This window comes from Penaeus monodon, chromosome 17 (assembly GCF_015228065.2).
Source record: "Penaeus monodon isolate SGIC_2016 chromosome 17, NSTDA_Pmon_1, whole genome shotgun sequence".
Lineage (NCBI taxonomy): Eukaryota > Metazoa > Arthropoda > Malacostraca > Decapoda > Penaeidae > Penaeus > Penaeus monodon.
The window spans coordinates 35779012-35801511 of record NC_051402.1 but is presented as its reverse complement, the minus strand read 5'-3'; the positions used below and the strand labels follow the sequence as shown (position 1 = coordinate 35801511).

Genomic DNA, 22500 nt, shown 5'->3' with positions numbered 1-22500 from the left:
GTGGAGGGTGGGAGCCGCCTGATGTGTTTTGTATTTGTTATTTTTTGTGAGGGTGACGAGAGTGATAGGTATTATTATCATCACCACCACCATCATTATTATTATTTAGTATTTCTTATTACCCAAGTTCTTTTCGGTGTTGGTCTTGTTAATTATTCCATACATTATATTTATTTAATAATTCATTCATTTCCTAGGAGGGAGGTGTGCAATCAGCCCAGATCCTACAGAGCGCTTGGGTGAGGGACGCGCGCGCTGGGAACTGCCAGAGATATATCAGTCACAAGGAACCAGCTTGGGGGTGGGTAGGGAGTTAGGGTGGGGCCGGAAGGGGGTAGGAAGACCTCAGGAGGGCAGGGGGTGTAGGGGCAGGATGACCTTAGGAGGGCAGGGGGTGTAGGGGCAGGATGACCTTAGGAGGGCAGGGGGTGTAGGGGGCAGAAGGCCAGAGAAGGCAGGGGGTGAGGGGGTATCGGAGCTCCACGGTTCTAGATTTCCAGGTGGACCGCCGCGTCACGGGCCGTCGCTCAGCCTCGTCAGGCGGTCGCAATGCCGCGCTGGCTGGCGGGGCAGAAATGTTATATACATAGATATACATACACGTACATGTGTATATATTCACTGAGTTGTGTTGTGTGTCTGCGTATTTGATAGTCATATAAGGTATTCATATATGATACTCGCAGATAGATAGATACATACTTGCATGTATATAAACACTTCATACAGTAGATATATATACATACACGCCTTGCTTATATTTTAAGGAAGGGAAGGCGGGAAAGGAGGAGGGGGGGTAAAGGAGGGGGAGGAACATTCGCGACAGCAAGGTCAGACAGGAAGCCCGGCGTGACGACCCGTTATCCACGTAGCAGACACTGAGTGGCTGAGTGCATGTAAGCTAGGAAAAGAGCACAACCACATCTTGCCGTTGAACACACCCTTCCGCGGCAGCTTGCACGCGCGCACATGCACTCATCCAAACGTACATACACTGGGAACAGCCAGGGATATATCAGTCACAAGGAACCAGCTTGGTTGTGGGTAGGGAGTGTCTGCTTATGTCCGCACATGCACTCATCCAAACACACATACACTGAACAACAAACCCAAAACCCCTTTTTGCCCTCCGTTGCCAGGATCCGAAATAGCTGCAACTTGAAGCAGGTCATCTCAGGATTGTTTTTATTGGGGAAGGGTAGGGAGGGAGGGGAAACGGAGGGGAGGATGTTTTTGCTGTGTAGACGTCACGAGACACGAGATGGTGATAAGCGTCTGAGACTGGTGAGGTCACCATTCTCTCCTCCTTCCCTCTCCTGCCGTCTCCGTTTTCCTCTTCCTTCTCTTCCTCTTTCTTCTGCTCTTCCCTTCTCTTCTCTTCTCTTCTCTTCTCTTCTCTTCTCTTCTCTTCTCTTCTCTTCTCTTCTCTCTTCCCTCCTCTCCTCCCTCCCTCCCTCCCTCCCTCCCTCCCTCCCTCCCTCCCTCCCTCCCTCCCTCCCTCCCTCCCTCCTCCTCCTCCCTCCTCCTCCTCCTCCTCCTCCTCCTCTCCTCTCCTCCCCCTCCCTCACTTCTTCACTCCCCCTTTCCCCTTCTCTCTCTCTGTCTCTCTCTCTCTCTCTCCTCTCTCTCTCTCTCTCTCTCTCTCCTCTCTCCTCTCTCTCTCTCTCTCTCTCTCTCTCTCTCTCTCTCTCTCTCTCTCTCTCTCTCTCCCTCCTCCCTCCATCCCTCCATCCCTCCATCCCTTCATCCCTTCCCCCAACATGTGTGTCTGCCTATGTCCGGCTCTCTGTCAAGCCTCTTTTGTTCTGTGTATGTGTGCGTGCCTTCATATTTGATGTAGTACGTGCGTTTGTTCACTAAGAGACTCATTCAAGGCCACGGCTGAGCTGGAGGTCCTCGCTGTAATTCGCTGTGAACTTCTGCGGGTGCGGGCGTGTCCGAGGCACGCGTGGGCGTGAGTGGCGTCGGTGCCCCAGAAGGAGATCGGCTGGTGCTTCAGGGCGGAGAGGACTCGGGGCGGAAACAGGGCTCTGCACACACAGCTAGACGGCGGCCGGGCTCTTCTGCGATGATGTTGTTTGTTGTTGCGTTCTCGTGGCCCTCAACCCCCCCCCCCCCTTCCTCTTGTGCCCTTCCTCCGCCACCCCCTCGTGTACGCCCCTCAAACCTCTTACCCCGCCCACTTTTCTTGTCTCTTTGCCCTTCATTCCCGGATCCCACCTCCCTGTTGCCCCCACCCTCCTCATCCTTGGCACTTCACCCTCTAACCCCCCCGCCCCTTCTAGAAGCGTCATCCTCGCGTGCCAGGTCGTCCCTTCATCTTTCAGCCTCAAGTGGCACTCAGGTGTCTCTAGGCTGTCTCTCGGCTGCCACTCTTGGCATGACGCCCTCCCCGGGTGTGCCCTCCGGATGCATGCGCTCCTCCTTTCCCCTCCACTTTTCCCCCTCATTCCCCCCTCGCCCTCGCGTGGCACTGGCCCGGAAGTGCTTGCTTGCTCTCTTAAGGTTACTTCAAGGGAGAGTGACTCAAGCGTTATCTTCGGAGAATGATTCGAGCCGGAGGCGGAGGGAGTGAGGGGCAGGGAGAGCCTCTTTCTTATTACTCCTGCCTCCTACTTTTCCCTCCCCCTCCTCCTACCTTTCCCTCCCCCTCCTCCTACCCTTCCCTTCCCCCTCCGTAGCGCAGTTCCTGTAGAAGAGCATCCATGACACACTTCGCTGCGCATGCGGAGGGGGGAGGGGATTTTGTCGTCAGCATTTGTGTTAGAAATTGTTCTGTCTCCTGGGCCCTTGCGCTCGTGCCTTTTCCCCCCATATCCCATTTCCCTTTTTTGCTTCACTTCCGTCTATTTTCCCCTTCTTCTCTCCCCCTTCTTTTCCCGTTCGATGTGACGTGGGTTGGGCGTGGCCATGCGTCATGCTTTTGATATTGTTCGTGCGTTCGTGTGTGTGTGTGCACGCATGACGCAAGCAGACACAAGCAGCAGTAGCAACAACAGCATCCATCCCTGAACCAGCAGCTGCATCGGCACGGGAGTGAATCAGGGCCACCTCCCCACCCTCCTCCTCCCCTGCATTCCCCCCTCCCTCCCCCTCCTCCCCCGCAGGATGTTGCTGGACAGGATAACCTCTTGTCGGAAGCTGCAGGAGGCGGGGCGGGGGAGGGACAGCATCTCGGCACGGCCTGGCTTGACTCACAAGGCGGGATTCTCTCGCAGGCTTCCCGGGAGCTCTCTGACGTCACGGAGTATGTTAATGCGTTGCCTCACTCACTCACTAGCACACATCCAGGGTCGCACGGCACCCACATGCACGGGGGGGAAAAAAGGAGATTTTCATACACGTGAACCCAGGGCAAAAATATTCAGAGATATTACTCACGCTGCCGTCGATCCAAACATTTTCATTCTCTCTCTCTCTCTCTCTCTCTCTCTCTCTCTCTCTCTCTCTCTCTCTCTCTCTCTCTCTCTCTCTCTCTCTCTCTCTCTCTCTCTCTCTCTCTCTCTCTTCTCTCTCTCTCTCTCTCTCTCTCTCTCGCTCTCGCTGTCTTTCTTCATCGCGCATGCCTTACTAACCTCGTTTTATATCTGTTGCCCCCTCCCCTCTCTATCTCTTTGTCTGTCTGTCCTTGTGTCTTTTTCTTTTCTTCCCTTTCCTTTCCTTTCCTTCTCTTTTCCTTTCCTTTCCTTTTCCTTTTCCTTTTCCTTATCGTCATCTCTGTTGGCATTATGTTCATGGCCTTAACCCAATCGGCACGTATGGCAAGAATACATTCCATGCCCATTGTAATATAAGTTTATTTATTGTATTTACACATAGATGGCTCCACAAGTGCTTAGTCAGTTATTATTCCTACCTATCTCGCCTGTTTACCCTTTTCCTTGACTCTTGGAAAGAGTCTTTTGCATTTTTTCATGGTCTATTATGTTATCAATATTTTAATAACAGTTTAATAATCATAATATCAATAACAATGTTAACAGTGTCAATATCAATTTTATGAAAAAGAAAAACCCTTTTCCCGCCAATTCAAGGAACGGGGAAATCAGGATCGGTGTCTAGGGCCGACTTCTGACTCCTTGCTGGCTGAGCTCATGTAGAGTCATCTCTGTGTAACAAAATTCACCAAAGAAAAAAAAATACAGGGGACAGAACATAAATTCGTGGTGGTTGAGTTAAACTAAGTGTCACGACAGAATACCGTTACGATAATGTACACGGCTAGTTTGCGAATACCATCACCATTATCATCATCTAAGCATTACGGAAACACCAGCATAGCAATGCCCAACTAAAACAACAGCAATAGGAAGGAAAATCACTGACATCAGTTCCGACGCCCCACCGACCTGTCCCCCCTGACCCTTCTCCCACCCGCGGCCTTCGCGAAATGGCTCCCCTAGGTCGGCCATGTTTAGCACCTCCATGCCCTTCTCCCCCCCTCCCCCTCCATCCCTCCCACTCCTCGCTTCTCCTTTCCGGTCTACTCCCCTCTCTCCCACTCCTCGCTTCTCCTTTCTTTCCCTTCCTCAGCCTTCCCTCTTATTCCTCCCTTACTTCGGACTACTTTCATTCCCTTCCCTTCCCTTCCCTTCCCTTCCCTTCCCTTCCCTTCCCTTCCCTTCCCTTCCCTTCCCTTCCCTTTGACTCGCTCCTCCCCCTTTCCTGCCGTCTCTCCTTTCTCTCCCTCTCTCCCTCCCCCCCTCCCTCCCTCCCTCCCTCCCTCCCTCCCTCCCTCCCTCCCTCCCTCCCTCCCTCCCTCCCAAGACAGTTGAAGGATGGTATGGGTGATAGGAAGATGGGATGTAGAGTAGGGGGGGGGGGGGGCTGTCTGACCGGTCTCCCCTTTTCCGTCCCCCTCTCCCTCCCATCAGCGTCTCACCCTGTGTTTGATTTTCATTTAAAATTATTGTTTGTTGTTGATTATAACGATGCAGCAGCTGTTCTTTGCAATAAGCTAAAGACATATATTAGTTACCTTCGCTCAGGCCTGCCAATTGTTTCATCCAGGTGAATTGCCTTTTGTAAATCTTGTTACCTTTTTTGCTTGCCTGTCTAAAAAAAGGTCGTTTTCACTTTCATACAAGCGAACGTGTGTCCAAGGCGTTTCTCGTGTTGCTGGTTTCTTATCGTCCTTGGCTTCAGCATGTTCATCCAGGTAACTTAAGTAAGCTAACCAACAGGTGAACAGGCCAGGGAAGAGAGAGAGAGAGAGAGAGAGAGAGAGAGAGAGAGAGAGAGAGAGAGAGAGAGAGAGAGAGAGAGAGAGAGAGAGAGAGAGAGAGAATGTAAGAGGAAAAAAAAAGTAAGAAATAATGCTCGAATTTGTTTGTTTGGGTCTTCGACACGAAGATGACTGATGTTATTGGGTCATAAAGGTTGCGTGCTTTGGCGTTACTTCCATGTTTTATATCATCCTGTTAGGGTTTTCGTCCATCTTTTTACACGTTAACCTGTTCCTTCCCGTGTGTGGCGTTTCCTGCCGAGCTGCTCCGGCCGGTGAGGAAGAATATTCCGGGAAGGTCCTGCCTGCACCGAGGAGAACCTGCTTTGGCCTATCCCCTCCCCTCCGCTTCCCCTCCTGGCCTTCCCCCTCCCCTTCCTGGCCCTACTCCTGCCCCTAACCCAGCCCATCGACCTTTGCTCGGGCCCCCAAGGAAAGCCAGGGAACCCACCTGTCTTACCTTTCTCCCGAGGGGCCGCGCTTGCTTCCCCCCCTACTCCCTCCTTCCCTTCCCCCGATCTCTCCCCCCCTCCCCAGGCCTAACTGTTTGGGGTTCCTTCGTGGCGAGCGAAGTTCCCCCCAACATGATACCCAACATAGTCTCCCCCCCCCCCCCCCCTGCTTCTGGTGGGTCTGGTGACCTATTCGCGCGTGTGATTGGCGAATCCCTTGTCTAGGGGAGAATGCGAGGTGGTTTAGGCCTATACACATTTTTTTTTAGAAGCCGATTTTTACATCATTTATTTGACAACAGATGTCGCATTGCTGTTATCAGATATTAGTCTTTCCTCATGACGAGAGGATATTCCCCCCGTGAAAGCCCCCCCCCCCCCCTGTTCGTCTTCTTCCATCCTCATGTACTTTACGTTTTAGGCTGACGTTTTTCTTTTCGGTGTTGCAGATGGGTGTGCGAGGATATACCAGAGCTCAAGAGAGCCATGGAAGTCAACATTCTCTCCGACTACGATACTCGCAGGTGAGTTTTGATTACCTTTGTTGCCATGGTTTATTTTTATTTTATCTTTATCTTTATCTTTATTTTTATTTTTATTTATTTTTATTTCTATTTCTATTTCTATTACTATTTTTGTTTCTATTTACTTTTTTGTTATGGTATATATATTTTTCATTGTTTATAGTTTTGTTTGTTTATTTTCGATTTATTTATTTGTTTTTCGGTAACTTTTGTCGAGACTTTTAAGGATGTAGTTATGAAGTTTGCTTTTATTATGCATTTTAGTTTCGTTTTCCATTTCATTTTTTTTATTATAGGTTTATCGTGGTCAGGTTATTTACCTTCATTTATCAACATAAACATCTGGTTCGTCGTCACACATTTTTTTTACCCTCTTCTAACTGGGCTACTGCGTGGTCACCTCGTTCCTTATAGGAGAAGCACGAGAGGCCTAGCCAGGGAGCCTTCGTGAATACCTTTTTTTTTTTCTTTCTTTTCTTTAGCTCTTTGGAACGTCGAGCTCGGGGAGATGGGGGGGAGGGGGGTTGTTTAGGCCTAAGAGGGGCTGAGACGTCGGCGGCCTCTCTCACTCCCTATTGTCCGGCCTCCCGCGGCTGATGGGGGGGAAGGGGAGGGGGTGGGGGGGTCATGGGTAGTGGGCCATGGGGTTGGGGGGTCATGGGTGGTGGGGGTCATGGGGAGGGCAGAGGGCGGTCAGGTGAGTTTGGGTGGTTGGAGGGTGGCGTGGGCGAGGAGGAGGAGAAGAAGAAGAAGAAGAAGAAGAAGAAGGAGAAGGAGAAGGAGAAGGAGGAGGGGGAGGAGAAAAAGGAGAAGGAGGAGGGGGAGAAGGAGAAGGGGGAGGAGAAAAAGGAGAAGGAGAAGGAGGAGGGGGGGAGAAAAAGGAGAAGGAAAAGGAGGAGGGGGAGGGGGAGGAGAAAAAGGAGAAGGAGAAGGAGGAGGAGGAAGGAGAGAGACAAAGATGAAGTAGGAGGAAGATTAAGGAGGAGGAGAGGAAAGGGAGGATTAAATTGAAGTAGAAAAAGAAGATAAATAGAGAGAGTAGGGAAGGTGGGCGAGCCTAATTGGTCAAGAAGTGGGTTAGATGGGGAGGGCAGTTTCGAGAGGGGCGAGTGGGAGGGGATAGGGCAATGCAGGCGTAGATTGGTGGGGATATGTGTTAGGGATGGGCTGGATGAGGGGGAGGGGCGGATGGGGGGGGGGGGATGATTATCAGGACAGCGGTCAGGACGCCCAGTATTATCCCCATGATGGCTGTAGTTACGGAGGCTGGGGCGGCAGATGGTTGGCGGCGATGCTGGAGCCCTCATCTCCCCCTCCAGCATCCCAGAAGAGAGAGCGGAGGGAGAAGGCGAGGAATGAGGAGGAGGGGAGAGAGGGAAGGGGAGGAGAGGAATGAAGAGGAGAGAGAGAGAGAGAGAGAGAGAGAGAGAGAGAGAGAGAGAGAGAGAGAGAGAGAGAGAGAGAGAGAGAGAGAGAGGAAGGGAGAGAAGAGGGAGGGGGGATGGATAAATGGGAGAGGAACAGAGAGGAGACGAATACAAGAAAGGAGAGAGGGAGGAGGGTATGGACAAGGAGAAGGGAAGAGGGATGTGGCAGGGGAAGAAGAGAGAGAAAGAGAGGGAGGGAGGGTGGGAGGGAGGAGAGAGAGAGAGGGAGAGAGAGAAGGAGAAAGGGAGTGAGAAAAGGAGAGAGAGAGGGAGAGAGGAGAGAGAGGGAGAGGGAGAGAGAGGGGGGGATATAAGAAGAAGCAGAGGGAGTGAAGTGGGCAGAAGAAAAGACCAAGCCTGTGACCTGTTTGCGTTCAGTAACGTTGCCCTCTGTTACTGAAGACTCGATAAAGGTACCGATCTTCTGGTAAAGGAACATCGAACTGAGAGTTAAATAAGAAAGGGGAAATAAGCCTGCAAGCGAAGAAAGGGCAGGCCAAATGTAGGAAGAATGTAGGAAGAACACGGACAGGGAGAAAGAGACTGTGAAGCGTGCAGGCGAGAGAAGGTGAAAGGGCAGATACGAAAGAGGGTAAGACAGTCGACTAGCAGACGGACAGACTCAGACACAGGTACGCGCGTAGACAGACAGGCAGGCGAGAGCAGACAGATAGACGGACGGACGGACGGACGGACGGAGAGGCAGACAAAAGAGACAGATACGCGCGTAGACAGACTGACACAGGCAGACAGGCCAGAGAGGGCAAGTCTGAGATGGTGTTGGGCGACCGGAGGGCTCGGGGACTCCCCGGCCGCGCGTGCACCTGCCCGCCCGATCGCTCCTCGTCCTCACGGAATGGCTGGCCTTCCTCGGCCTACTTCCCTCTCCCTTTCCCCGCCATTCTCTGTCCTCTCCCTTGCCTTTCATTTTTTTCTTTCCCTTTTTTCTACTTTTTTTCTTTCTCTCTCTTCTAGCTTCTCCTTCCCTGTCTTTCCTCGCCCCCTGCATTTCTCCTTCTTTCCCTGTCGTCTTTTCCTTCCCTCGTTTGTCTCCCCCTTCCCTCCTCTTTCTCCTTTTCCATTTACCCCCCCCCCCCCCTCGCCTTCTCTCTCCACTTTTTTCCTTCATCTTTTTTCCTTCCCTTTCCTCTTTCTCTCTCTCTCACTCTCTCACTCTCTCTCTATCTCTCCCCTGTTATTTCCTTCTCCCCTTTTCTCTCCTCTCGCTCTTGCCTCTCATCGCATCGTATTTCTCTGTTGGCCCTGTTTCCTCTCTCTGTTTTTCCCTCCTCCTTTCCCCTTCTCCTTCTTCCCTTTCCTTTTCCGAGCTTGGCGAAGCACTTCTTAGAGGAGAATTTGCGCCATTCGTCTCAGTGACTGCCATTCCTTAGTGTGTCATGGCAACATTCCGTCGTGCATGCCTTACTTACCTCGTTTTTATTCTCCTTTCATTCTCATCTCTCTCTCTCTCTCTTTTCTCTCTCTCTCTCTCTCTCTCTCTCTCTCTCTCTCTCTCTCTCTCTCTCTCTCTCTCTCTCTCTCTCTCTCTCTCTCTCTCTCTCTCTCTCTCTCTCTCTCTTTCTCTCTCTCTCTCTCTCTCACTCACTCACTCACGCATTCTCTCATTCTCTCCGTCTCTTCTCTGCATCCTTTTCTTTCTGCATTTCATGTCTTCCTCTGCATCGCCAGGAATTTTAAATGGAATAGCGAGGTCAGAGGGTATGTAGGTGCGCCGGGGTCAAGAACTGAGAGAGAGAGAGAGAGAGAGAGAGAGAGGAGAGAGAGAGAGAGAGAGAGAGAGAGAGAGAGAGAGAGAGAGAGAGAGAGAGAGAGAGAGAGGTCGCACGTGCCCGGATGTAATGTATGATGAATTTCGATACTCTGAATCTGTCTCCTCTCCTCCCCTTCCTCCCCCCTCCCTGCTCGCTCTCCTCCTACATCCGTTCCTTGGATTGCTCGTCCGCATCTTTACGGCCAAATGTCAAGGCTGGCGAAGCGAGATACACACAGACAAATACACACAAACATACACACACACATACCGCACACGCACACACACGTACCGCGCACATACACATAAGCAGACACATACACATACGCAGACACATACACATACGCAGACACATACACATACGCAGACACATACACATACGCAGACACACACACACACACACACACACACACACACACACACACACACACACACACACATGCACATACACACACGCACACGCACACACACACACACACACACAACAACACACACACAACACACAACACAACACACACACACACCACACACACACAAGCACACACACACACCACACCACTCTACACACACACCACACAACCACACACACACCATCACACACACACACACACCACACACACACACACACACACACACACACAACACCAAACACACACACACAACACACACACACACACACACACACACACACACACACATATATATATATACACACACATACACATATACACACATACACACATACATATACACACACACACACACACATATATATATATACACACATACACATATACACACATACACATATATCATCTCTCTCTCTCTCTCTCTCTCTCTCTCTCTCTCTCTCTCTCTCTCTCTCTCTCTCTCTCTCTCTCTCTCTCTCTCTCTCTCTCTCTCTCTCTCTCTCTCTTCTCCTCTCACTCACTCACTCACTCTCACTCACTATACTTTCAACTTTTATCTCTCCACCTCTTCCTCGGAAATGAGTTCGGTGGAGACGGGGGGGGCCTGGCGAAGGAAACAGAGCAGACCCGCACGAGTTGCCTGGGCGTAAGCTTGTGCTGGTCGTGCTCAGGCAGGTCGTCGTCTCATAGGTAGTCTTACTCAGGTAGATGGTCGTTTTCAGGCTGACGGTCGTTTCACATAGGTGGTCGTACTCAGGCAGGTCGTCGTTTCATAGGTAGTCGTACTCAGGTAAATGGTCGTCTCACACAGGTGGTCGTCCTCAGGCAAATGGTCGTCTCACACAGGTGGTCGTCTTCTGGCAGATGGTCGTCTCACGTAGGTGGTCGCACTGAAGCACTCGATCGAGAGGGGGGGGGGCTCTGGGAGAGGGAGGGGGGGAGGCACGAGGGGCCACGATGGAAGAAGAGATAAACACTCCGGATTATTGAGAGATAAGACAAGCAGGCGAGGAGACTGATTGGCAGAGGGGCAGATAGGCGGAGGAGCCAAGCGACGCACAGGACAGGTAAACAGCCAGGGAGGCAGACAAGAGGGAGACACGCGAACAGAGGGTGATGTGGGGGTGATAAGGTGCGAAGAGGATGTAGCTGGAGACCGACAGACAGACGAACAGATAGACAGGCAGACGGACAGACATACACAGACGGACAGACAGACAGACAGACACACAGACAGACACACAGACAGACAGACACACAGACAGACAGACACACAGACAGACAGGTAGACAGACAGCAAAAGTCATCGACATGCATACGAGTGGTTGATGTCACTGGGTGAAGTGACGTGCGTCAACAGAACCCTCATAGAGTGAACACCTGTGGGAGAATATTAAAGGCGCATGGAGAAAAATGGTTTTTATTTTTGCTGTTGGTATTGTATAGAAATGGTACTAATGACCACTGTTATTGTTACTATTTTTATTGCTGCTATTATTATAACTTGTTGGATATTGTTTTATTGTTATTTAGTATTAATGTTGTTATCAATTATTATTATTACTGTGTTGTTGTTATATAATTTTTTTATTATTGTTGTTAAGTTGATTATTATTATTAATTAGAATTACATGTTATCATCATGAAATGATTATTATTGATTATAATCATTAATAAATATCGCCAGCATCACCATCCACATGCCTAACCAGCCGCCCTTTGCCCGCAGTTACGAGAGCATGAGGCAGCTGTGCGACAAGTACAACCGTGCCATCGACTCCATTCTTCAGCTGGTGAGTACCGTACGTGTATCTCCCGAACCTTGTCTTGCCCTAACAAAAATCATCATCACCAATCATCATCATCATCATCATCATCATCATCACATCATCATCATCATCATCATCATCATCATCATCATCATCATCATCATCATCATCACATCATCATCATCATCATCATCATCATCATCATCATCATCATCGTCGCCATCGTCATCATTATTGTCGTCCCGTCCATCGTTATCATCGTCATCATCAATCTCTATCTTTGTTTTCGTTTGGTTTTCTATTTAGAAATGAAAATGGTTGCAACCCCTTCTCATAAACCATCCTCCAATGGTTCCTTCTCCTCCTCCTCCTCCTCTTCGTCATGCAGCGGCGCTACCATGACGTCATGCCTACGTCATGGCTTCCACCTCATTAATTTCCCCATCGTCGTGTTACGCTGTTTAGCGTGGGGTTGAAGTACGATTTTCCCTCGATTTTAGACGTGGCAGTTTTTTTTTTTAGTGTGACGTCTTTTCTTGGTAGTATGTCAATTGCTTTTTAAAACGCGCGCTCGCGCGCGCGCGTACCCGTTTACCCCCCCTCTACCTCCCCCCCTTCCTCTCCGTCTTCCTCTTGCCCTTCCTTATCCTTTCCGTACCGAGCATTTCCAAGCGGAGGCTTACGAAGAGCGCGAAGATTAGGGTGCGTGACCGTCGGTCGACTGTGTGTCATCATGTTGGCTCACGTGCGGGTGCAGCGCGGAGGAAAATCGGGAAAGGCAGTGGAAACACGAGGGACGATTATCAGAGCCAAGAAGAGAGGGGCAGAAACAAACTCATTAATGCAGCTTAACACACGCAGCAATACATCTAAATGCACATCCACACACATTGTAAACATCTATACATAAAAATGTCTTACTGCATATACATATAGGTAAATGCATATAAATGAACACATACGAATACACATAACTATACACAGACATACACAGAAATACCGATAGATATAAAAAAAACATACAAATAGGGATAGATATACATATACACACATGCACATACACTTACATTCACCAAAATACACATACATATACATGAATGCGTGCATACATACCAAAGAGAGAGAGAGAGAGAGAGAGAGAGAGAGAGAGAGAGAGAGAGAGAGAGAGAGAGAGAGAGAGAGAGAGAGAGAGAGAGAGAGAGAGAGAGAGAGAGAAGAAAGAGAAAGAGAGCGTCGAAACCCTCCCTCCCTCTCACATTAGGATTCCTTTGACGGCTGAACTCAGCATTCGGAACTGTCGATTTTTTCCCAGGTGCTACATTCTACCAGTTTTTTTTCAGTCTCTCTCTCTGGCGATTAAACAGGTTGAGATCCTGAAGCTGTTCTAGCCTCGTGATGGTGAGGGGGGAGGGGGTGGGGAAGGGGTGGAACGGGGATGTTGCGTGCTTGGTCACGGCAGCATCCGGCCAGAGGTCACAGGTCGCATTCCAGGAGGTCACATCTCAGGAGCGAGGGGAAGGCCGTCTATAGAGGGAGAGGGAGAGTAGAGAAGGAGGGAGGGAGAAGGAAGAAGAAAGAAGAGAAAGAGAGGAGAGAGGGGGGAAGGAAAGGAGAGAGAGAGAGAAAGAGAAAGAAGAGAGAGAGGGAGGGAGGTGGGAGAGAGAGAGAGAGGTAGGGAGGAGGAGGAAGAGAAAGAGAAGGGGGTTGGCAGCGTGTGTGCGCGCAGAGGGTCCACAAGCTGACTAATGAAGCAAAAGAGAGGGACACATGAAAAAACAGTTTAAAGGGGAAGGAGAGCTGTCACAAGTGCGGGAAGAGGAAGGATGAAGGGGAAGTGCAGAGGAAAGAATTAGCGAGACCTCTTGGCGGTAGATGCAGTATGTCTGGTAGACGCACACTCACATGCGCGCACGCATACACGCAAACGCACGCACGCACACATGCACGCACGCACACACGCACGCACACACGCACACAATAATATCAATAAAATATTATAAAGAATAATATCAATAAAACGGAGACAGAACTGAGGAATGCAAGCCAGCGTCGTTTCAGTACCAGACGATACACAAAAATTGCAGCAGTTGCGAAGTCCTTCTCATAGCTGCAGTACATCGCACTTCAATTGAGTTTCCTTGGAAATTATTGATGGTCGAAGCAAAGCAACAGCAGACTGGATTCGGCGTAAAGCAGGGGTTGTGGCAGCGGCTTCGCGTTGTTGATGGTGACGAGTTGAGTGTCAGAGAGGGGAGTGGGGATGGGGAGAGGGAGCGGGGAAAGGGGGGGAGGCGTGCAGCAGGCAGGCAGGCTAGCTGACTGGCCCTCCTCTGGCCCTCTTCCTCTGCCACCCCTCCTCCACTCCTCCTCCTCCTCCTCCTCCTCCTCCTCCTCCTCCTCCTCCTCCTCCTCCTCCTCCTCCTCCTCCTCCTCCTCCTCCTCCTCCTCCTCCTCCTCCTCCTCCTCCTCCTCCACGCCTTCTGGATCAATACGTCCCTGGCAGTGGACCAATCCCCACCCACCCACGCCCGCACGCGGCGTATACGCTCGCACACGCCGCCCTTCCCTCGCTCTCAAACGCCCCACCAAAAGTCCGACACGATTTTCTTCTCTTCATTCCTCAGTTCACGTTCCTTTTTTTCTCTCTTCCTCCGTCTGTATATACACATTCCTCCTCCTCATCGTCAACTTTCTCTTCCTCATCCTCTTCCTTTTTTTCATCATCTTTTTCCTCCTCCTCTTCCTCATTCAGATCCTCTTCCTCATCACAACCCTTGTTGCACACACCCTTAGGGCTTCGCGGCTGACTTTTGTAATGCCATTGCAGGTGACAAGATAGGGTTGAGAGTCAGTCCGTCGGTTAGGAATGGGAATCGGGTAACATTTCCTTTAAAAAAAAACAGTTAAAGACGATCAGTTAGTCCGTAGACTTAATCAGAAAGAAGCCAAGTCGAGAGCGTCAGTCAGCAAATCAGAATTAAGAATCATTCGGTTGGTTAATCGGCCAGGCATTAGTTAGTTTTGTTAGTTGGTGTTTCTGTCAACCTTTTTTTGTCCTGTCCTTTAATTAGTGAGTCATAGGAGATGAATGCATAGACTAGTAGATAGATTTTAGCTTAAGCAACAACGATATCTTTGCCACTTATCATCTTCCTCTCCTCCTCCTCCTCCTCCTCCTCTCCCTCTCCCTCTCCCTCCTCTCCCTCTCCCTCCTCCCCCTTCTCCTCTCCCTCTCCCTCCTCCCCCTCCCCCTCCCCCTCCCCCTCTCCCTCTCCCCCCGCAGCCCGTCCTCCTCCCGTAGCCACTGTGGCGGTGTGGCCAGGTGGAGAGCCTTCACGTTCCCTTTGCTTCCATTCTTTGTACTCCGGGATATTGATCTCCCTCTCGCCATGGGTGCGTGGTGAGGCGTACCGTGTGTACCCTGCGTACCAGTGACTGCCAGTAGCAGCACGTGTCTGTGGCTCTGTTCCCTTTGCGGATGTTTGTGTCTGTATAATTTTAGGGCGAGAGGCAGACGAGCAGAAAATTGATGCTTTGTAGTTTGGAGTATATTTTAGTAAAATATTATAAAGGGAAATGCAGTACTGCTCGCCCTTATGCTTAGGTGGACCTACGTACGGAAACTCATGTATTTGCACAGTTTCTGCTTTCCATATCACCCAGCATGGCTCTCGGGTAAGCACACAGTGTAGCGTGCGAGTGACATCACTGGCAAAACAAACTACACTTGGCAATGCTGTACAGATTCCCGTCAGTGGTTGTCAGTATCATGTGCCATAATCCACTGCCTTTTATGGTTCGTCGTCTGTTAGTGCCATCGGTGGGCGATGCCACGGCTCTCGGATGTAACTTGTTTTGTGCACTTTTCTCGCCGCCGTTTGGGAAGCTGGGAACTTTGGCCTTGGCGAATTTGGGTTTCGTTCGCTCTCGTGTTCTTCCGTTCTCGCACTTACCCTTCTCCCCCTCTTTCTTTAGATAGCTAATATACTGTATGCCTATCTATTGTCCATTCTCTCTCTCTCTCTCTCTCTCTCTCTCTCTCTCTCTCTCTCTCTCTCTCTCTCTCTCTCTCTCTCTCTCTCTCTTCTCTCTTTCTCTCTCTCCCTCCCTCTCTCCCTCCCTATCTCTTTTTCTTTCTTTTTCTAGAGAGAGGATCTAGACTGCTTGAGTTAGGCAATGGGTTTCAGTCAAAGGCTTTCACCGAGAACAGTGTAATTTCTTGAAGACGCACCGGCCAGGCATCTCATCTCCGCCACCACGGGAGGGCAGCTGCCAAATACAGGGGCCTTATGAGGAACACCATAACAGCGGCAGGTGGAATCATACGCCTCATGCCCGTAAGCAAATTATCCGCCCTGGTTAGTTCGCTGACACAATAAATAACCCTTTCGAGTAGGAGGGAGGATGAGGGAGGATTGAGGGAGAGGGAAGACTGAGAAAGAGGGAGGAGAATGGAGAGGTGGAGCGTGAATTGGGAGTAAGGCCATCGTAACAGGCACCGTTACAGCATTACATGTGAAGGAGAGAGAGAGAAAGAGAGAGAATGGAGAGAAAAGAAAGGTAGAGAGAGAGAGAGAGAGAAAGGTAAAGAGAGAGCGAGAGAGAAAGGTAAAGAGAGAGCGAGAGAGAAAGGTAAAGAGAGAGCGAGAGAGAAAGGTAAAGAGAGAGCGAGAGAGAAAGGTAGTAGAGAGAGAGAGAGAGAGAGAGAGAGAGAGAGAGAGAGCAAGGGAGAGAGCAAGGGAATTCTTCAAAAAATAGAGAATAAACGAAGAAGTGCAGGCTTACGAAAGAAGAGGTTTGATAGAGGGGGAGGGAGGGGAAGGGGAGGGTTTACATGTTGGGGTTGAGTTACAACGGTGTTACAGGGCGTGCGTGCGTGCGTTACGGTAGCAGAGGAGGGAGTAGGTTATTGGTGCGGTGTTATAAGCTACGGTCGCCGAGAGAGAATCCCGTTACGCCGTCGTGTTATGAAGGCAGGAGGGGGGGGGGCAGGAGGGGAGGCTGAGGGAGGAGGAAGGTTAGGGGAGGGAAGGGGAGGGGGAGGAGGAGGTACATCTCAACCGGGAGCCCATCGGCGAGGAAGCATTGTGAAGTGTGGGAACTGTCTTGCTAAGCCTTTCTGTCCTCTCTCCATTCACTGGTTTCCTCCCTACTTCCCTCTCTCTCTCTCTCTTTCTCCTCCCCCCTCTCTCTCCTCTCCCCCCCTCTCTCTCTCTTTCTCTCTCTGTCATCTCCCTCTTTCCTTCCCCTACACGAGCACCCTCACCCCTTCTCCTCTTTCTTCCCTTAGCACCTGCCTCCCCCAACGCCACCATACAAGACACTTCCATCATTACATTCTTTGGACCTCTCTCTTCTTCCACCTTTCTTTTTCTTTTCTTTTTTTCCTCTTTCACTCTTTCGCTTTTTCTTTCTCTTCCCCTCTCTCTCTTCCTCTCCTTTGCTTTTCTTTCCTTTCTTTGCCCTTTTGCCTCTCCTCCTCTCTCTCTCTATCCTTCACTTTGCTCTTTCTCTATCCTTGTCTTTGCTCTTTTTGCGCTCTCTCTCTCTCTCTCTCTCTCTCTCTCTCTCTCTCTCTCTCTCTCTCTCTCTCTCTCTCTCTTACTCACTCAGTGTAGTGTTATCTCCCATTTATCCATCATTATTGTTGTTTATCTCCTCCATATATCTCAACCAGAAGAAAGAAAAAGTAAGGAAAACAAAAGTTCAGCTCGCCTACAGCAGGAAATAACTCCTGAAAGATGACGATCAGCAATTGGCAGGAGGAGAGACGCTTTCACTGCCGTCGTCATCTGTCTCGAGAACTTTGTTAGGACGAAACAAATCAGCTGGTTGCTCACCCCCCCCCGTCCCCCCGTCCCCCTCATTTCCCTTCCTTAACCTCATTAACCACCTTGCTTACGATTTCCCCTTCCCCTTTTCTACACTTTCCCTCCCTCACCTACCCCCTCTTCTCCCTTTCCTCCTCCTTTCCTCTTTCCTGTTTCACTTTTTCCTCCTCCACTCTTTCCTCCTCCACTCTTTCCTCCACCCTTTCCTCCATCACTCTTTCCTCATTCCTGTTTCCTCCTTCCTTTTTCCTTCATCTTCCCTCCTCCCCTTCCCCCGTCCCCGTCTCCCCTCTTCTCTGCAGTAATAATAATACCTGTTGCTGGCGTAATACTGTCGGTTTTGTGGAGAGGCGATGTGGTTGTGTCTGTCTGTCTTTTGTTTTCTGTTTGTTTTTGTACGTATGACGGATGAGATACGCCCCATGGTTTTCTCTTTGTTGTTGTTGTTATTTGTATGTTTTCCTGTTTTTTGTTGTTGTTGTTTTCAATTGATAAGGAGGAAGATAAGGGCGATAGAGCAGTGGCCTTCTCGCGGGAGTTAAAGTTTCAGGACGAAAGATACGCAGATGATGAGACAGAAAGGGTATCGGGACCCCGGTATGCTCGGCAGGGGATGAGGGGGATTATAAAGGGGGAGAAGAAGCGAAAGAGGGGAGAAGAGAGACGAGAGAAAATCAAACGGGGGAGAGAAGCTGCGATTGATGAGGGAGGAAGGGGGGGGGCAAAGACACCTGACGATCGGAAGCTGGGACGACCCGACATGGAGGGCACAGGGCAGGTGGGCAAGAGGGAGAGGGGCACGAGGGGATTGCGTAAGAGAGGACGCTACCCAAAGGGAGAAGGGGACGCTCGTTGGGAGTTTGATAGATGGAGGAATAGATGAGAGAACGATAAAGAAAGAACCAGAGAGGTGGAGAAACACACACACACACACACACACACACAACACACACACACACACACACACACACACACACACACCACACACAGAGAGAGAGAGAGAGAGAGAGAGAGAGAGAGAGAGAGAGAGAGAGAGAGAGAGAGAGAGAGAGAGAGAGAGAGAGAGAGAGGATGGAGGGGAGGTTGTGGATTCCAGCAAAGCTTCTCCAACCACGGCAACTTTCCAACTTCCTATTTGCTCCTCCTTTCGCTTCCCCCTTAAAGTTCACGGTCGAAGATTCCAACCAACTTGACAACCCCTACCCCCCCTCCTCCCTCCTCGGATCCTCACCCCCCGGCCCCCACCCCCTCCAACCCCCATGGGACATTGCAACGTTCGGCGCCATGGAGAGTTGCATCCTTTCTTTCCCACGCTCCGAACGCTCTTCCCTCTCTTCACACGATACCCGCCGACGACACCTCGTTCCCCTTCCCTTTCCCCTCCCCTCCCCTCCCCTCACCTTCCCTCTCTACCTCCCTCCCTTCCCTCTCTATTCCCCCTTCCCCCCTCTCTCTGTCTCTTCCTCTTCTTTCATGTCCCCCTGATACACCCTGCTACGACTGTACAATGAGGTATCTCTCTTTCTCTCACTCTCTCTCTCTCTCTCTTCTCTCTCTCTCTCTCTCTCTCTCTCTCTCTCTCTCTCTCTCTCTCCTCTCTCTCTCTCTCTCTCTCTCTCTCTCTCTCTCCTCTCTCTCTCTCTCTCTCTCTCTCTCTCTCTCTCCCTCTCCCTCTCTCTCTCCCCCCTTTTCCCTCCCCCTTTCCTCCTCTCTCCCACACTAAAACGCTAAAATCTCCCTTCTCCATCCGCTCCCCCCCCCCAAACCGTAACCAAATCGAATTCCCAAAGACAATGTGTTAGGTGTTTCGAGTCGAGGAGGGGAGGGAGGGGAGGGAGGAGGGAGGGGTAAGGGAAGGGAAGGTTAACCAAGATTATCGCCACAGTTTAGGGCACAGATTTGGCTTCGTTTTTTTTCTACGCTTGGAACCACAATTTTTGGTTTTAGTGTGGGAACGCGCCCGGATAGGTGTCATCACCCCGGTCCTCTCACTCCTCTCCTCTTGTGTTGCTTGTCACGCTTGTCACCCTTATCACTCTTGCCACACGCTCGTAAAACGGGACTGTTGTTTATTACTTGTTTATGGTAGGGTGGCCTAAAAATGTGCCTGGGAAATTGTATACACGTATAGAGAGAAATTGTCTAAAAATGTTACGGAAATAAATCAATAAAAAAGTGTGAAGCTAATCGGTCAGACGAGTTACTCGAACGAGCCTCATAGGCCCAGTGTTATCGGCTACTCTGGTGTGAATATAACAGGACCGGTTTGTTTATGGCAGGCGTTAAAAACTGCTTCAGCCAGTACCTGTATATTTATAGATTTTGTGTGTATGTGGTAGAGGCTGTGGAGGAGTTACATGCTAGAAAACTCGTTTGGAGAGAGAGATATAGAAGGATAATTTAACCGTTCATAAGCATCTCCTCCGCTGTACTTTGCTTTATTGGCGGGAGAGCGTGTTCATGTTTTATTGCACGGGACAACGCCCGCTATTATTAGCATGACACTCAGGACAACACCGAGTATCGATAACTGCGTGTGCTGCTGTAGTTGGGTTGCCATTTTGAGCATTCGATTCCTGTCGGACAAGACTAGGCGCTGGTAACATGTTAATGGAAGGAGGAAATGTAGGGTTGACTTCTGCTACGGGATAAACGTGTAGATTGGTTCCACCTGGTGAATTATTAAGGTGAACCCCCAGTGTGCCGCCGGCTGGCACGGGGAGCAATTGAAGATGCAGCCATTGTTGCCAAGGTCCTCTCGCGCCAGACTCAATCTAAGCCATATGGTACACGGAACATAATCCAGGGCCTGGGTGCAAAGGAGAGGCAGTCGCAGAGCGCCATTTCTCGTGCGCATTTTTTGCGTTTCGGTTGAGAATGATTTGTAAGAAGAGTTGATAGATCGAATCAAACCTCTCCCTTTCCTCCCTCCCGCTCTCCTCCCCCACCTTAGCAGGGCTGATTGGTTGATGGCCCTAGTGGGATTTGTTGCTCGCGACGTTGCCGATGTGACGCTTCAACATGCAGTGCACCGGCTGGTATGCCGACGTTGCCACGTTTACTGCACGGAAAACGAACATAACAATTTTTTGTACTTTCCTCCGAATTTCCTCACTAGAAGTGTGATTTTATATCAAATATATAAATTTTTGTGGCGTATAAAAGTATTAGGTAAACTAATTTTAGGTTTATTTATTTAGGGACAGATGAACAGAGAAAGAGTATGTGTGTGTATCGGCAATAGAAGGTCAGGAGGTTAAAGTCCGCATGGTAGCCTAGGTATGCACGCGCGCATTCACCTACAGGTATAAATAGGGAATCGATAGTCCACTCTCTTTCGTTATTTATATTTCATGTGCCCCTCCCCAATTCCTCCTTTCCCCCCACCTCCACCCTTTTTTGTTACTACTTAATGTTAACTGTCATGCATGCCTGGAAAGTTGGCGAGGGAGTTTGCAGTTCGGAGGAGAGCTGGTGTACAAGCTTAAATGAAATATTAATGCGGTTTGCCATTTCGATTTTTTTTTTTATCGATCTCTAATGAATATTGATTGCAGAGCTTGAAGTGGCGCGTTTTGAGCGCTGCTTGGTGTAGCCCCTTTTGTGACGTAATAACGGCGGTAATATGCCGACAATTCGTTTACAGTGAATGGCTAAGTTAGTCAAATTAGTTATTTGATAATAGTTAATAGGGCTAGCGAAAGTTGGAATGTTATCTGCCCTCTCATCACTGTGGAGCGGGCACTTGCATGACTAAAACACAGGTGGTGGTTACTCGAGACGCAAGGAAAATAAAGAAGTGGATAAAGTGCTTGAATCATTAGTTCCGGGATCATTAGAGAGAGAGAGAGAGAGAGAGAGAGAGAGAGAGAGAGAGAGAGAGAGAGAGAGAGAGAGAGAGAGAGAGAGAGAGAGAGAGAGAGAGAGAGAGGGGGGGGGGGGGGCAGAGACAGGGGCAGGCAGGCAGGCATGTAGGGATGAAGAGAGAGAGAGAAAGAGAAAAAGAGAGAAAATGAGAAGGGAACCCTATACGAAAGAGAAGGGAGAGACAAAGAGTGAATAAAATGAATGAATGAATGGGCCCAGACGAGCGTGGTCTCATTTAAGTAGTAATTCAAGGATGATGGTAGGAGGGGGTGGGGGTGGGGGAGGGGCTTATAAGATATAATGTCCTTAACCTAGTATTGTGTGGCTGTGGACAGACATGTAGATACTTTTGCGCTTTCCTCTTTCTTTCTTTCTTGCTTTGTTTGTTTGTTTGTTTGTTTATTTATTTCTCCCTCTCTCTCTCCCACTCTTTCTCTCCCGTTCCTTTCCCTCCCTCCTACCTCACTCTCTCCATCTCCCTCCCTCTGTATTTCTTCTTATCCTCTTACTTTCTGTTCCACCTCATTCGGGCACGTTTGTCTCCTCCTCCTCCTCCTCCTCCTCCTCCTCCTCCTCCTCCTCCTCCTCCTCCTCCTCCTCCTCCTCCTCGTTTGCAGTTAAACGCCGATCCTCTTCTTTTTTTGGTTCACATTCCTTTACTTCGTCTCGTTCTGCCTTGTTCTCGAGCCTCACCCTCCTTGCTATCCCCCTACTTTTTTCCCTTCGTCATCTTTTTAATTCTTCCTCATCTCCTTTCTTCGCCTCTCTCTTGTCTTCTCCCTCTTCTTCTTTCTGCCCCTCTGTACTTCTCCTCCTCCTCCTTTTCTTCTTCTTCCTTTCCCTCTTCCTTATATCCCTCCTCCTCTTGATCTTTCTCTTCCTCCCCCTCCTCATCTTCTTCTTCCTCCTCCTCCTCCTCCTCCTCCCCCTCCCCCTCCTCCCCCATCTTCCCCTCCTCCCCCCTCCCTCTCCTCCTCCTTCTCTTCCTCCTCCTCCTTCTTCTCTTCCTCCTCCTCCTCCTTCTCTTCCTCCTCCTCTCTTCTCTTCCTCCTCCTCTTCTCTTCCTCCTCTCTTCTCTTCCTCCTCTTCTTCTCTTCCTCCTCTTCTTCCTCCTCCTCCTCCTCTTCTCCCCGCAGCAGCACTCAGGTGAACGCCCGGTTGCAAGGGCAGGTTGTGCAGGTAAGGTGGTGCGTCCTGCTGCTTGGCTGATTGCATGTGTGCTCTC

General features: G+C 50.0%; 1 protein-coding gene across 1 annotated transcript in view; it reads left to right on the top strand.

Annotated features, from left to right (window-relative positions):
• Window positions 1–22500, top strand: part of LOC119583697 (histone-lysine N-methyltransferase, H3 lysine-79 specific-like) — a gene marked incomplete in the record, with an annotated part of 145940 nt that overhangs the window by 87009 nt on the left and 36431 nt on the right. The window contains 2 exon segments of the mRNA XM_037932332.1: window positions 6126–6200; window positions 11538–11601. Of these exon segments, the coding sequence (XP_037788260.1) occupies window positions 6126–6200; window positions 11538–11601 (139 nt within the window).